Raw genomic sequence first — 12,500 nt, 5'->3', positions numbered from 1 at the left:
TGAGCGAGTGCAGAGGACGACTCGAGCGAGCGAGAGCTCAATGTTGAGCAAACGCGATGTTGAGCGAGGGAGAGAGGAGTATCGCGAGCGAGAGCGAGATGTTGAGCGAGAGAGGGCTATCCCGAGCGAGCAAAGAGGAATTTTGAGCGAGCAATTTCTTTTTCTGTGTTCAAACTCCATCGGCGCGTGCTCAAACTCTTATCATTACGCGCTCAATAGTTTTTTTTCTTGCTCTCAAAATCTGTTTTCGCTCGCTCAGTTTGATTTTCTCCGCTCAATTCTTTTTTCCGCGCGTGCGTAATTGTGGCACAAATATAACGCCATACATTTGCAGCCGAGTACCCAGTTGGACGCGAGAGAAAATGTGCGATTGCATTACTTAGCTTGCAGTCCTGTGTCAAGATTAAAGTTACATCTTACATGCCTGATGTTGAGAAGCTGACCAGTGATGTCCGAAAACAGACGTCACATTAAATTTGGTAAGAACACAATCCTGTCATAGGCACATATTTAGTAACAAAGTGCCTGTTTTTATAAAGTGATATCTGATTTTTGTCAGTATATATTTGGAACGACACTTAGGGGTATTGTTGTGTTTTGTTGCTCAGGATAGCTGCAATGGTCGCATGTCAAAAGAGGATGCTTTTTCGTTTTACCCTTGCACTGACTTGTTGGCATTTGCACAGACATCAAACCTGAACTGTATTGATTTGATTTTATGTACTTTACCTTTTCAAAAGGCTGATGTTTTATTTTTATACTGTAATTGCAGGTTGCGTTTTATTGCACTGTGCTGCCCAGATAAGGGGCATGTTATGCATGTTCCATTTAGTTGTTTTTTCGAATCCTTAAAATAAAAACATCAAAAATCTGATTTCTTTATTTCATTTATTTAATTTCATCAAAGCAATGCAATATAATTCCTTAATATTGAAATGAAGTTAAACTTGAGGTGGCATCGGACAACAGAGTAGTCACGTGGTGCATCATTATCAACAGGATGCACTGCAGTAAAAATAAACATTTGATCATGAAGGGTCATTATGTATTTGTAGTTAATAATAGGCTAATATAGCTACTATAGATACATACAACATGTGTTGCCTTCATTATAAAGCTTATATAAGGCTTTTAATTTAATTTTTTTGCGGCTCCAGACATATTTATTTTCTATTTTTTTGGCCAAAATGGCTCTTTCAACATTTTGGGTAGCCAAACCCTGCTATTGACCCTTGTATAAATTCCAGTTTTTTTCCCCGTATTTGTTTAGTACTTAAATCACTAAACAATATTAAAATTTGATCAGATTATTCAATGGAATATTTAAAAGAATAATTGATTCCAAAAATATTTGTATAATTGCTTGCTTGCTTGTTTTAGCGAGTTTACTGAATCAAAGTCAAAGAGTTTTAAAGAGGCCCTTGTGTTCTTTCATTTACCTGTCCCTAAATTGAAAACGTTTGGACACCCCTAGTCTAAATGATTACCGTATTTTCCGGACTATAAGGCGCACCGGTATATAAACCGCAGCAGCAAAATATGCGCAAAAAAATAACTTTTGTCACTGATAAGCAGCACTGGACTGACTATAAGCCGCAGGTAATAATATCAGATCTTTACGCAAAAAGATGGTATATGAAGTTTATAATTTGTTTTTTAGTTATTTAATTTTTTTGTAATTGTCTGCTAAAGCCGGCCTTTGTTTGATAGTTTATTTTGGTGAACATAACACATTCTACATATTTCATATACTGTACAATCATAAATAGATAAATACAATTATATATACTGTGTACTGTTTATAAAATTTACACAACAAATTTACCCAAAATTTTGTAAATTCTCCATTAAATTTAGACATTTTTTTTTTTAATAATATATTGTTTTAACCGTTTTGAACACGGCCATTAATTCACATTTTTTCAGTTCTATTTGATAGTTGTTCCATACATTGACACGTTGAACAGATACACACATTTGCTTGCTGGTGACTAGCCAAAAAAAAAAAAAAATCACACTGATAAGCCGAACTGGACTATAAACCGCAGGGCTCAAAACATGAGGAAAAAGTCGCGGCTTATAGTCCGAAAAATACGGTACTCGATTATAAAATACTTGTGGATTAAATTGACTGTCAATTCATTTTGCCCCACTGAACATTCAATCAGGAAAAAAAGTGGTAACTTACAGGATTTGGGTTTGGTGCGCAAGTCCTCATGGCTTCTTGATGATGTCTGGAAGCAAATGGTGGAATCTTTTTAGTTGCCTCATAAACATTTTTTTTGGGAGGGTTGGAGGGAACGGTACCGAGCACGTGCGAAAGGAGTCCAAGGAGCTGATGGGGCCGGCCTCCATTTGGTCGCTGAGGGCAGAGTCTTGGTGCTTTTGGGCCTCGCGCAAGCGCAGTTCTGACAGACCATCCAGCAGTGCGCTAGAGCAATCTGCAAAACCAGGGTACAAAGATCAAAGGTCACTGAACAAGGATCAACCATCAAGGTCACATGGGTCGAGCTGGGTGATCACCCAAGGCACAAAATGACTTTTGCATTTTGTATGAAGGCAGACCTTCTTCCGCAATGAGCGCAATAAGACTGTGTACTCCATCTTGTAAATGGATTTGATGACGTTTTCTGCAAACGACTATTAGCATAGCCAGCATTCAAGATGAAAACCTTTACAGTTCAAAAACTGAGCAGTTCTTGGTCATTGCCTGAGATCACATCATGTGTGATCTCATTTTCAGTCGAGGCAAGAAAAAACAATTTAAAAGGCATTTAATTGTCCGTGAAAAAGAATTTGATTGATTTAATTCAGATAAATTCAACTACGGATAAATTACCATTTCACTGCGGAAACTAGCTAAATAAGAGGACTAGAGGTAAGAAGGGGCTTAAAAATCCAGCCTGACCCGACCTGGCCGGCGGGTATTAAAACCTGACCCAGCCCGAGCCCGACCGATTAACTTGATTCGCAGGCCTGAGCCCGAAAACACCTGAAATTTTATATTTTATTTGTGAGAACTCAGGGGGAGGAGGAAAGGGAGGGGATGCGTCATTCAGAGCCAGACAGAGCACTGCACCTGGAAAAGAGGTGACAGTCTTTCTGCTCTCATGTAGGAGCAAAGCGCTACATTGGTTACATGCAGTGAAGCCGACACAGGTTTCTGTAGCATCATCAACAATACATTTGAAGCCTTTCCACACCTCACTCTTACTGGTGCAAGTTTCTCTTTTCAATTCCCCTGTTTTTAGTTTAGTCTTGACTTCTTCCCGCTCCATATCTGAATACCAGGTCAAAAATATGTAATGGATGCGGAGACGAAAATTAAAAAGAAGGCGGGACCGCAGGGTTACCGTGCGCAGGGCATAATCTGGCTCAGTGGCTCCTATTTAGTAATTTAACAGCAATTACCATACAACGCCTTCTCTGTTTTTTTTTTACAACAAGTATTCCTTAGTTTAACACCCATAAAACATTTTAGTATTCATAATACATTAATATATATTTATTAAAAAAAAAAAAAGTTAGTGAGGGAGCAGCCCAACCAGACCCAAACGTAACAATTGACATCATGGGCCTGATGCGACCCGAAATTTGGGTCGGAATCGGGCTTAAGCTCTTACCTCTAAAGTGGACTGTGCTTTTAAATGGCACAATGACGTCTTTGCTAGCTATTGTTAATATGTCTTGTCTTGTCCAGTAATGTGCCACTTTGGCAAAACCTCTGTTTCGACAAGTTAACTTATTTCAAATCGTTGATTTTTAAAACGGTGAATTAATTGAGATAATTTGAATTTCTTTTGCCCAGCACTATTGAGAAATACTTTGCAGATGCACTGTCAGCATACCTCGAAAGCTGAGCTCAGGGTAACAAACTTCAGCATCGGACTCCACAAACTTGTTGAATTCTTGGTCTGTGACCCGCCTTTTGGAGTTTTGGTCCTGGGTCCCGACGCCTTCTTGGCCTTTGGCGTCGAGAAGACCGTGGAGAGCGTCCATGTGAAGATGCCTGCTCTTGTCTGGTTTCACGTGTCTCATCAGCTTTTTTAAGGGAGGTATATGATCTTCCTTCCTGGCGTCAAGATGGCGATCTTGAACCTTGCTTTCTTGTGTGTTCTTGGGTTCTATCCTGGTGACATGGTGCACATCATGGTACGACCCCTCGGGCTTCTTAACTTCATGAGGAACATCATTCCTCTTATGATTGCAGTGAGGCTCGATCTTGGGGTTTATAAAATTCATCTTCTGGTCTTCAGGACAAATGTAGTCTTTTATCATGTCCAAGTGGAGATTGTACTGAAGCCAGTGATTCTTTCCGTCTTCATAAAGAACATCTTCATTCCTTGTGTCAGGTTGGGGATGATAATGAGACACTCCCTTTACTTTCTTCTTGTCATAAAGTTGAAAGGCGTTGTCTTTTCCGGTGCCAAGACCGGGTCCATAAAGACACTTCCCAGGTGTTTTCTCATCTTGAGGGGAAATACAGCCACACTTGATGTCAATACAATGACTGTGAGTCAGCAGCTTCTCTGGTTCCTTCTTGGGATCTTGACTTTTGATGTCCAACTGGAGATCATAGCGAGACTTCTCTGGGTGATTTTTGCCTTCAGGAGGAGTAGCTTCACTCCCGGAGTCTGGTTGGGGATCACACAAAGCCTGGTGGCCCTCCTTCGGTTTCTTGTCATTATCTTCACTCCTGCTATCAGAGTGGAGATCATCGAAGTCGTCGTCATCCTCCTCTTTTGGTTTCTTCTCATCATCTTTATCCTGAGTCTCAAGTTGGCGATTGCAGTGGTCCACTTCAGGTCTACTGGCATCATCTTCAGTCCTGTTGTCCGTCTGGAGATCATAATGAGACTTCTCTGGTTTATTCTTGTCTTCAGGAGAAACATCTCCACTCCTGGTGTCAGAGTGGATATTGGAGAAATAGTCCTGATCCTCCTCTGGTAACTTCTCATGTTCTTTCCAGGTGTCAGAGTGGATATCGGAGAAATAGTCCCGATCCTCCTCTTGTTTCTTCTTATTATCTTCACTCCTGCTATCAGGGTGGAGATCATAGAAGTCATTATCATCTTCGACCCCTGGTTTCTTCTCATCACCTTCACCCTGAGTGTCAACGTAGAGATTGCAGTGGTCCGCTTCTGGTCTATTGTCATCATCTTCACTCCTGGTGTCTGGCTGGAGATCATAGTGAGATTTCTCTTGTTGCCACTTGTCTTCAGGAGGAATATCTTCACTTCTGGTGTCAGGGTGGATATCGGAGAAATAGTCCTGATCCTTCTCTGGTTTTTTCTCATCATCTTCATCCTGAGTGTCAAGGTGGAGATCACAGTGGTCCTCCTCTGGTTTCCCTAGTTTCTTCAGGAGACCCTCACTTTTGGTGTTAGCGTTTACTAAATTCTCAGGTCTCTTCAGTTCTTCATGAGAAACGCTGACTTGGCAACAGCCGTGTTGGTCATCTTCTGATGCCAGCGAGGCATCGTCATAAAAGCTGTCCCGCGAGTTGCCGTCCCTTCTGTCATCTCTCCTCTGAGAATCTTCCCAGCAAGTGTCCCGCTTTGCACCCTGGTGCTCATGTTCCGGTCTGAAGGTGCCGTGACCAGATGTGCTCACCAAGGTGCTGGTGCTGTGGGTGTATTCGTCGTCGCTCCCGGTGTCTTTGCTGGTCCCGGTGTCCTCACCACTGGCATCTTCATCGCAGGCGTTTTCTCTGCTTTGGGCCTTGGGACCATCATCTTCATCAGTGCCCGTGTCTTCAACGCTTGCATCTTCTCTAGATTTGACCTTGGAAGTATCTTCTACATCAGTAATGGTGTCTTCATCACAGATATCTTCTCCAGTTTGGACCTCGATACTGTCATACGAGTCGGTCCCTCGCTCCTCCTCGCTGGACCAAAAAGAGGAGCTGAGGGAGTTGTCGGCGCGGTCCCGGCACATTGAGTACATGGTGTCTCCTTGACGAATGACCAACAGGCGCATGCGCCCACACGCGTCTTAAGATGCCGCTAAGCTCATTAGCCACCAGAGTGCCAGTGTGGAGGATTGAGGAGCCGCCTACAGGACGTGAGTAAGATTACTCGTGTGTAATTAAGTCAGGGCAACATACTTGAGCTGTGTTTGGAGACGCCTTTGCCAGTCCTGAGATATGATCAAATTTTCATTTCATAGATTATTTCATGGAAATTTTCATTTCATGGACAATTTTTTTTTTAGTTCCACTTAAATTGCTTCAATGTTCAATGAGAACCTTTATTGTATTGTTATGACCTTGTAGGTCATTTGTTGTAAATAGAGCAGTAAGTACAAGAGAGATGCCATTTTAGTTTAAACCTTTTTCTCCTGTTTTTGAGTAAAGTAAATTAGTGAATTGCCATTCGTTTCCTTTTTATTTTGACTAGGAAGGTAGAGTTACTTTACTTAGGATGCTTTTGTTTGTTAGGTTGGCAGCTCTCTCCCTCCAAAGAAAATAAAACCGCCTTTTTTGTTCACACTTAAGTCACTTGTGTTACTGGCCTTTTCTGGTGTCGAGAAGACGGGAGGAGCGCACGCACATATGATATGTCCCAGATTGCCCTAGACTGGGCAGTATAATTTGACCTACCTAAAGTAAAACAATTTAATATAAAAATATGTGTAACTGGGTGAACTAACATTCTACTGTTAGCCTGACAAGTCTTTGCCTGACAGAGGTGGTGCTGTCCTTTTGGAAACAGCGGTCCCTGAACCCTGCGAGAGTGAGTAGCACGCGTGAGACTCAGACCAGGGAATAGAGAGAGAAAAATACCTGCAAAGACTGACGGTCGTGGAGTCGTTGCGTAAAGTTGACGTTAGTTGATGTTACTAAGGTTATCCTTTTGAATGCCATCGTGCCTCGGGGAAGCTCAAGGTAAATAATAATAAATAATAATAATTCGTGTAAAATATGTGGGGATGGGATGGCAAATTCTCACTGTTGGTGTGTTACTTAAATGACGTTTGTACAGTGGAAGCTGGTACGGAGAGGCTGACTGTGGCTTTGCTGCTGGTTGTGTGTTGTATGGCGGCCCAGCGTGAGTAATATCAAACAGTTAAATGCGCCGTAGGTTTGCAGTATATTTGAAAAGTAAAAATATTATTGTTCATGCTGTTCAGAGGGAAGATTGTCCGTGTTGCCTTCTGCGTGCATCCGTGAACATTGGAGAGAAATATTGAGTAAGTGTATTTAACTGTTCAGTTAGTTTTTTATGCAAGTTACAAGTGGAGACGTGTGGCTTGAAATTTGTTTTGCTTTTTTCTTTGTTCAGCAAGCCACTACCGTTATCTATTTTTGTAATATATCCAATCTCAGTTTTTGTTTATTAACTTACTGCTGTGTATATTCAATGACCAGTCGGAGAATAAAAAACACATAAAATAACGTGTGTAAGTGATCCAATTTTTCACCTGGCCACATAAGCATTAATAGCACCCACATGTATTTTACATATGCAATATGAACTAATTTGGACTGTGCACACATTGGTGAATAGCTAATGTGCATTTTGGATGAGAGTCAATCTCGTAGTATTAATATCATTCATAGCTTTCCTAAGCATACATTAAAAAGAATACTTTGCATTAAAAAAAGTCACATATTCCCTGTAATCAATTTGATAACCTGACTATTTTCAATGTACAAGTAATGCTTTTAAAAAGACATTCCTCCACTTGCTGCGGACTGACAATGACATCACATGTCAGGGCTTGGCTTGCCAACATCACATGACCACGTTGACAACCAATCACGGCTCAGTTTGCGAACTTCAACGCGACCAAACCCAGAAAACAGGACTGATGCCGTTGTTACCCATGCTTTGAGCACACAAGGTCATTTTCAGTCCGCAGCAAGTTGCAAAATGTTTATTTATTTTTTTGTTTGTTTTTTAACGTGACAGTTTGGTTATCAAATATTTATTTAGCAGGAACTTAATAATTACAACGTAAAAATATTTGACTATTTGAATATAATACGCATTATGACAACTATACTGTGTTTTTCACAATGATGAATCAAATATATGTCTATTCCCTTGGTGGCCACTTGATTACTTACCCAATTTAACCCCTGAGGAAAATTTTGAGCCAACAAAGGCTTTTTTACATTTTTGGTGTGTGATATCAAAGGAAAAGCATCCAAAAACATTAGGAGGCTAAAATATTACATAGATTGTCAAAATATGACAACTTTCAATATGCCACGTTGCTGTCTCTTCTAAAGCTGCGTGCACACCGAATGTGAAAATTTGCGTCGCTACGCTCATTCGCGGGGCACCCTGTCACTGTTGTACTTTTTGTCCACTTTTTTGTCATGCGACGAGAGGAGAGGGGAGTGGAGCAAACTTGCTGTGCACTTTACGGTAGACCTGGAAAGAAGAGCTTTGCTGAGAGCTTTCACTTTTCCGAGATGTGACAGAGCCAATATTTTCACCGACAGCACCTTTCTTCTTGTTTTTTTTACACTGCGTGTCCCTCGCTTTGCGGCAATACTCGCCTGCCAAAAAATAAAAGTTTCAATGTCGCAATCAAGTGGCCGAGACTGTGCTAAATATTGTGCTGACAATGCTGCGCTATCGTTAGTTTAGCACAGTAATTACGGTTCAACAGCTATTAAGTGAAGCAAACGCTGCACATACCAGTTGTCCCAAGTTCTCCCTTCCACCATTCTACAAGCTAGGTGAGTGCTCTTGCTTGGCTCCGTTTTGTATTGAAAGCTCAGCTGGCTGTGTTGGGTAGCTCCCGGTGACCGCAAAGGAGCCACCATGATTCATTCCTGCCCCATGCTTGAGACGTTGAATGTTCCCGAAGTTGATTGGCTGTCACGACGCGAAACGCGAAAAAAGTTCAAAAATTCAACTTCACGCGAAAGGCGAAATTTCGCTTTTCGTGACCACGCGCGGCCATTCGCGTCACTCCATTTGCGTCTATCAGGTCGCTCGACGCGCCATCGCGCCCATTCGCGCAAACTCCATTGACTACAAAACAAAACTCTCTGCTTTTTCGCCTCGTTCGTGTTAAGTGTGCACGCAGCATAAGGCCTTATCTACAGGTAACCGGCTTATTTAAACCACAATGCATAGTGTCTCTCTCGTTGTTCTTTGTTTATTTAAGGAAATTGCGTCTATAGGAATCCAACACAGAGTGGTTTCATTCACTTACAAACAAGCCAAGTCGCTAGGTGGCAATAGTGTTGCCAAATTCTGTAAAATCAGAAAGAACCTCCTGACGTGTCCAATCAGAAAGAACATCCGCCTCTGACGTCAGCCGTAGCTGCATCTTTGCAGCTAAAAAAAAAAAAAAAAAAAAAAAAAGAGTAGCGCGATGATGACGCAAATCTCTGGTTTAAGCTGGTTACACGCAACCGCAAAACTGGAGGATCAAGCAACTCTCTACATTGGCCAGAGTTTTTGAAAGATTCAGTTTTGATGGGGGCGACCTCGGTCACATATACCAAACAGGGCAAAACGGAGCCATTTACGGCTACTTTGCAAGAACTCCGGCTACGTGTAGACAAGGCCTAAATGGGAGGTTGAGAGGTACACCCCATAGAGGTCAACTTTAGCCCATGTCAGGCTCATTTACTGCTATTAAAAATTTGCAGTATTGTCATTTTTGTACATATTGAACACCCTATGTTTTATCACGCATTCCCTCCGATTTTTGCATGAGTCCTTTCAATGGCAACTCGTGAACGGGGTGAAATAGAAATTTTTGCGTTGAGACCCCAAAACCACCGTGAGCGCTAGCGGCCAACATATGACATTTTCAAGTCTTTCAATGACTTCAGTGATTAGCTTAGCCTAGACTCCCATAATGCAAAAGTCTTCAAAAGTCATAATACTTTATATGACATATAAAAGATTCCTATTTCAATTTCATAAATATATAAATATACAGCATAGCTAAAGGGCTGGGGTTGAAAGTAAAAATAAAAAATATTACATTACACCCTTTCAACATCAACCTAAGTTGGGTGTTAATAAGGCCAGGTTATTGAAAAATCCAGACACCCAAGGGTTAAATGGGTTGCAAATTGCAAACGTTTCCTTGGTGATTCAAATGTTGGAAATGAGCAGCGAGGAGAGAAAATGTAAGAAAATTACCGGAATCTCGGCCGTAAATGGATTCATCGCAGACCAGCGATTGTCCTTGGCGCTTCCTGCCAGATCGCAAGCGAAAGGAGACTTGAGCCATGTGTAAATCTGGATGAGCATCAGCAACAGTGGGCTTGTGTGACGCACCTGAGGACTTTCCTCTTGATGAGGTGGCTGCTGTGGGTGTCCGCCACCAAGATGTGAGGCACGCCGCCGTGCAGGGAACTCCCTGCCGTCTCCCGCTGCTCCGCTCGCACGCCTGCGTCTTTATTGGAAAGCCAACTCAAAACCTGCCAGAGTCAACACAAGTCAAAAATAAAGATGATTTATGCAAAGTAATATGACTATAAATATAATATAAATACTGAATAATAAATACTATAAATACTTCTTGATTAGTTTCTGCATTTACTTAATAAAATTGCACGGGTTGCCAACCCCTGCCCAATGTACATCACCTTTAAACATCAGGAAGTAATCAATTCTCAAAGCATTAATAACTTTGGGCTGGAAAAGAATGCAAGGTTTATGAGGCAAATTTACTATGAGGGAGGACCTAAAGCAACCACGGGGATTGGAAAAATTTGGTCCGATATTTTATCAGCCCCAAAACAAGGAAAGGATTGGTGGGGAGCCGACAATCATGCTAGAGATCATGTGGATGCATAGACGTTGACCACACACATATTTTTTGGTCCTGCCTAGGGGTGCAAGAGTATTGAGACAGAATATGGGGTACTTTAAATAGCATATCGAGTTATAAGATCCCGGAAACATGAAAGGTACTTTATTTAGGGAATTTAACACTGGACATATTGCAGAGGGAGGATGACTACCTTGTTAAGGTGCTTTTGACAGCAAGTAAAAAAAGTGATTACAAGATTGTGGTAGAAAATTGAATTGCCGACCGAGGAGCGGTGCGTGAGCACTGTAGAAGAACTATTTGTAATGGAAAGACTCAAAAACACTTAATAAACTCAATAAAAATCAATAAACACCAAGTGATAAAAAAGCTACATCTAGAACTAAAATGCAAAGGTGGAAATTGTTCAATGTAGTCATTTTATTTTGTGTACCCCAACAATAAAAAATCACGGTTTATGCACTGAATAAGATGCAGCGCATTATAAGGCACATAGAATTGAAGCTACAGTTGTGACTGGGCTTGCGTTATGCATCCACAAGATGGAGCTGGGCTACAGGGAATGAAAACAAAACAATCAGATAAGTCAGTCAATCTTTATTAATAGACAATTAAAACTGAAAAATACTATCTGAAGAATATGGAAAAAAAATACCTCCTTAGATCAGGAGTGGGAATACCTTTTGACTCGAGGGCTAAAATTTGACAAAAAGGCCGGATCGGGCACTGATGGATGGAGTGTTTTGATAACTCACATCATAGGAGAAAAAAACGTGGATTATCTAGAAAATATGTGCTTTTATTTCAATAGAAAAGCAACTGTTCTATTCTCATACGTTAGAACATAAGACCAACAGAGAGTCATTTGAAAGCGCCCCCAAACAAAACTTTTTTTTTCTGATTTCTGAATTTTTTTTAAATCTGTCTCACTTGTTGAGTATAGCAGTAAATATTTATCAATGACTTCAAAAGTAATCAACAAAATCGGCAACTATTTTAATAATAATGACATAATCGTTGAATGCTATCGTTTAACGTAAATTGTCCAAATCTTGTGATTTGAGAATGTAAGAATGTAAGGGCTTTGTTTCATTGTTGTATAGTCCTTGTTCTTTTTAAATTAATTGGTTAACAAATGGTGGGAGAAAAATGTTTTGCAATACACTTTGATGCAAATGGAGGTTTGAATAGTCGATTACATAATCGATTCTAAAAATGATTGATTAGTTAGACAGCCCTAAAGCTGACCTTCGCCCTCTATTTATTTGCACATGGCCCCCATTCTCCCACGTTGGCAATGTTTACACCAGGATGTCAAACATATGGTCAATGGGCCGGTTTGGGCCCGCAAACTATTTTAATTCGGCCTGCAAGATGACTTTGTAATGTAAATTATAAAAATTAGCAGAATTTTTTCAATCAATGAATATCTTGAAATGTTTTACGATTAAAAGTAATGTTAATGTTTTATGATTAACAGTGATGTTGTGATTGTAGTTTTTTGTGTGTTTTTGGACAGTATTAAAGAAAAAAAGATTAGATTTTCCTCCATGCGACCCTCAAACTGTCCAGTCTTTTACCAGCGGCCGATTGGTGGCTCACCTGTGTGTCGCGTTGTCCGCCGTGCAGAAAGAAGCTTCCAGAAAGTGTGCCTACTTCACTTGAGCTCACTATAACACACAGCAAACACACACAGTCACAAATGCAATACATAGGTGCACACACACACACACACATACACACACTGC

The 12,500-nt window shown here is 40.8% G+C and overlaps 1 protein-coding gene across 4 annotated transcripts in view; it reads right to left on the bottom strand.

Annotated features, from left to right (window-relative positions):
• Positions 1-12,500, bottom strand: part of hyls1 (HYLS1 centriolar and ciliogenesis associated) — a 25,491-nt gene that overhangs the window by 4,046 nt on the left and 8,945 nt on the right. For 3 of the 4 annotated variants that reach the window (XM_088420559.1, XM_088420561.1, XM_088420560.1), the window contains exons 4-8: positions 12,355-12,422; positions 10,257-10,399; positions 10,119-10,174; positions 2,308-2,441; positions 2,189-2,234 (exon numbers count right to left, since the gene is read on the bottom strand). In XM_088420559.1, the coding sequence (XP_088276685.1) occupies positions 2,189-2,234; positions 2,308-2,441; positions 10,119-10,174; positions 10,257-10,399; positions 12,355-12,422 (447 nt within the window). Of the gene's footprint in view, positions 1-2,188; positions 2,235-2,307; positions 2,442-3,848; positions 5,947-10,118; positions 10,175-10,256; positions 10,400-12,354; positions 12,423-12,500 lie in introns of those variants that run through there. The other variant, XM_088420558.1, reaches the window with a different exon arrangement.

The sequence above is a fragment of the Hippichthys cyanospilos genome, chromosome 7 (genome assembly GCF_059441005.1).
Source record: "Hippichthys cyanospilos isolate Australia breed blue-spotted pipefish chromosome 7, RoL_Hcya_1.0, whole genome shotgun sequence".
Taxonomy (NCBI): Eukaryota; Metazoa; Chordata; class Actinopteri; order Syngnathiformes; family Syngnathidae; genus Hippichthys; species Hippichthys cyanospilos.
Note: the sequence above shows the minus strand (reverse complement) of the source record. Positions and strands in the feature narration are given on the sequence as shown.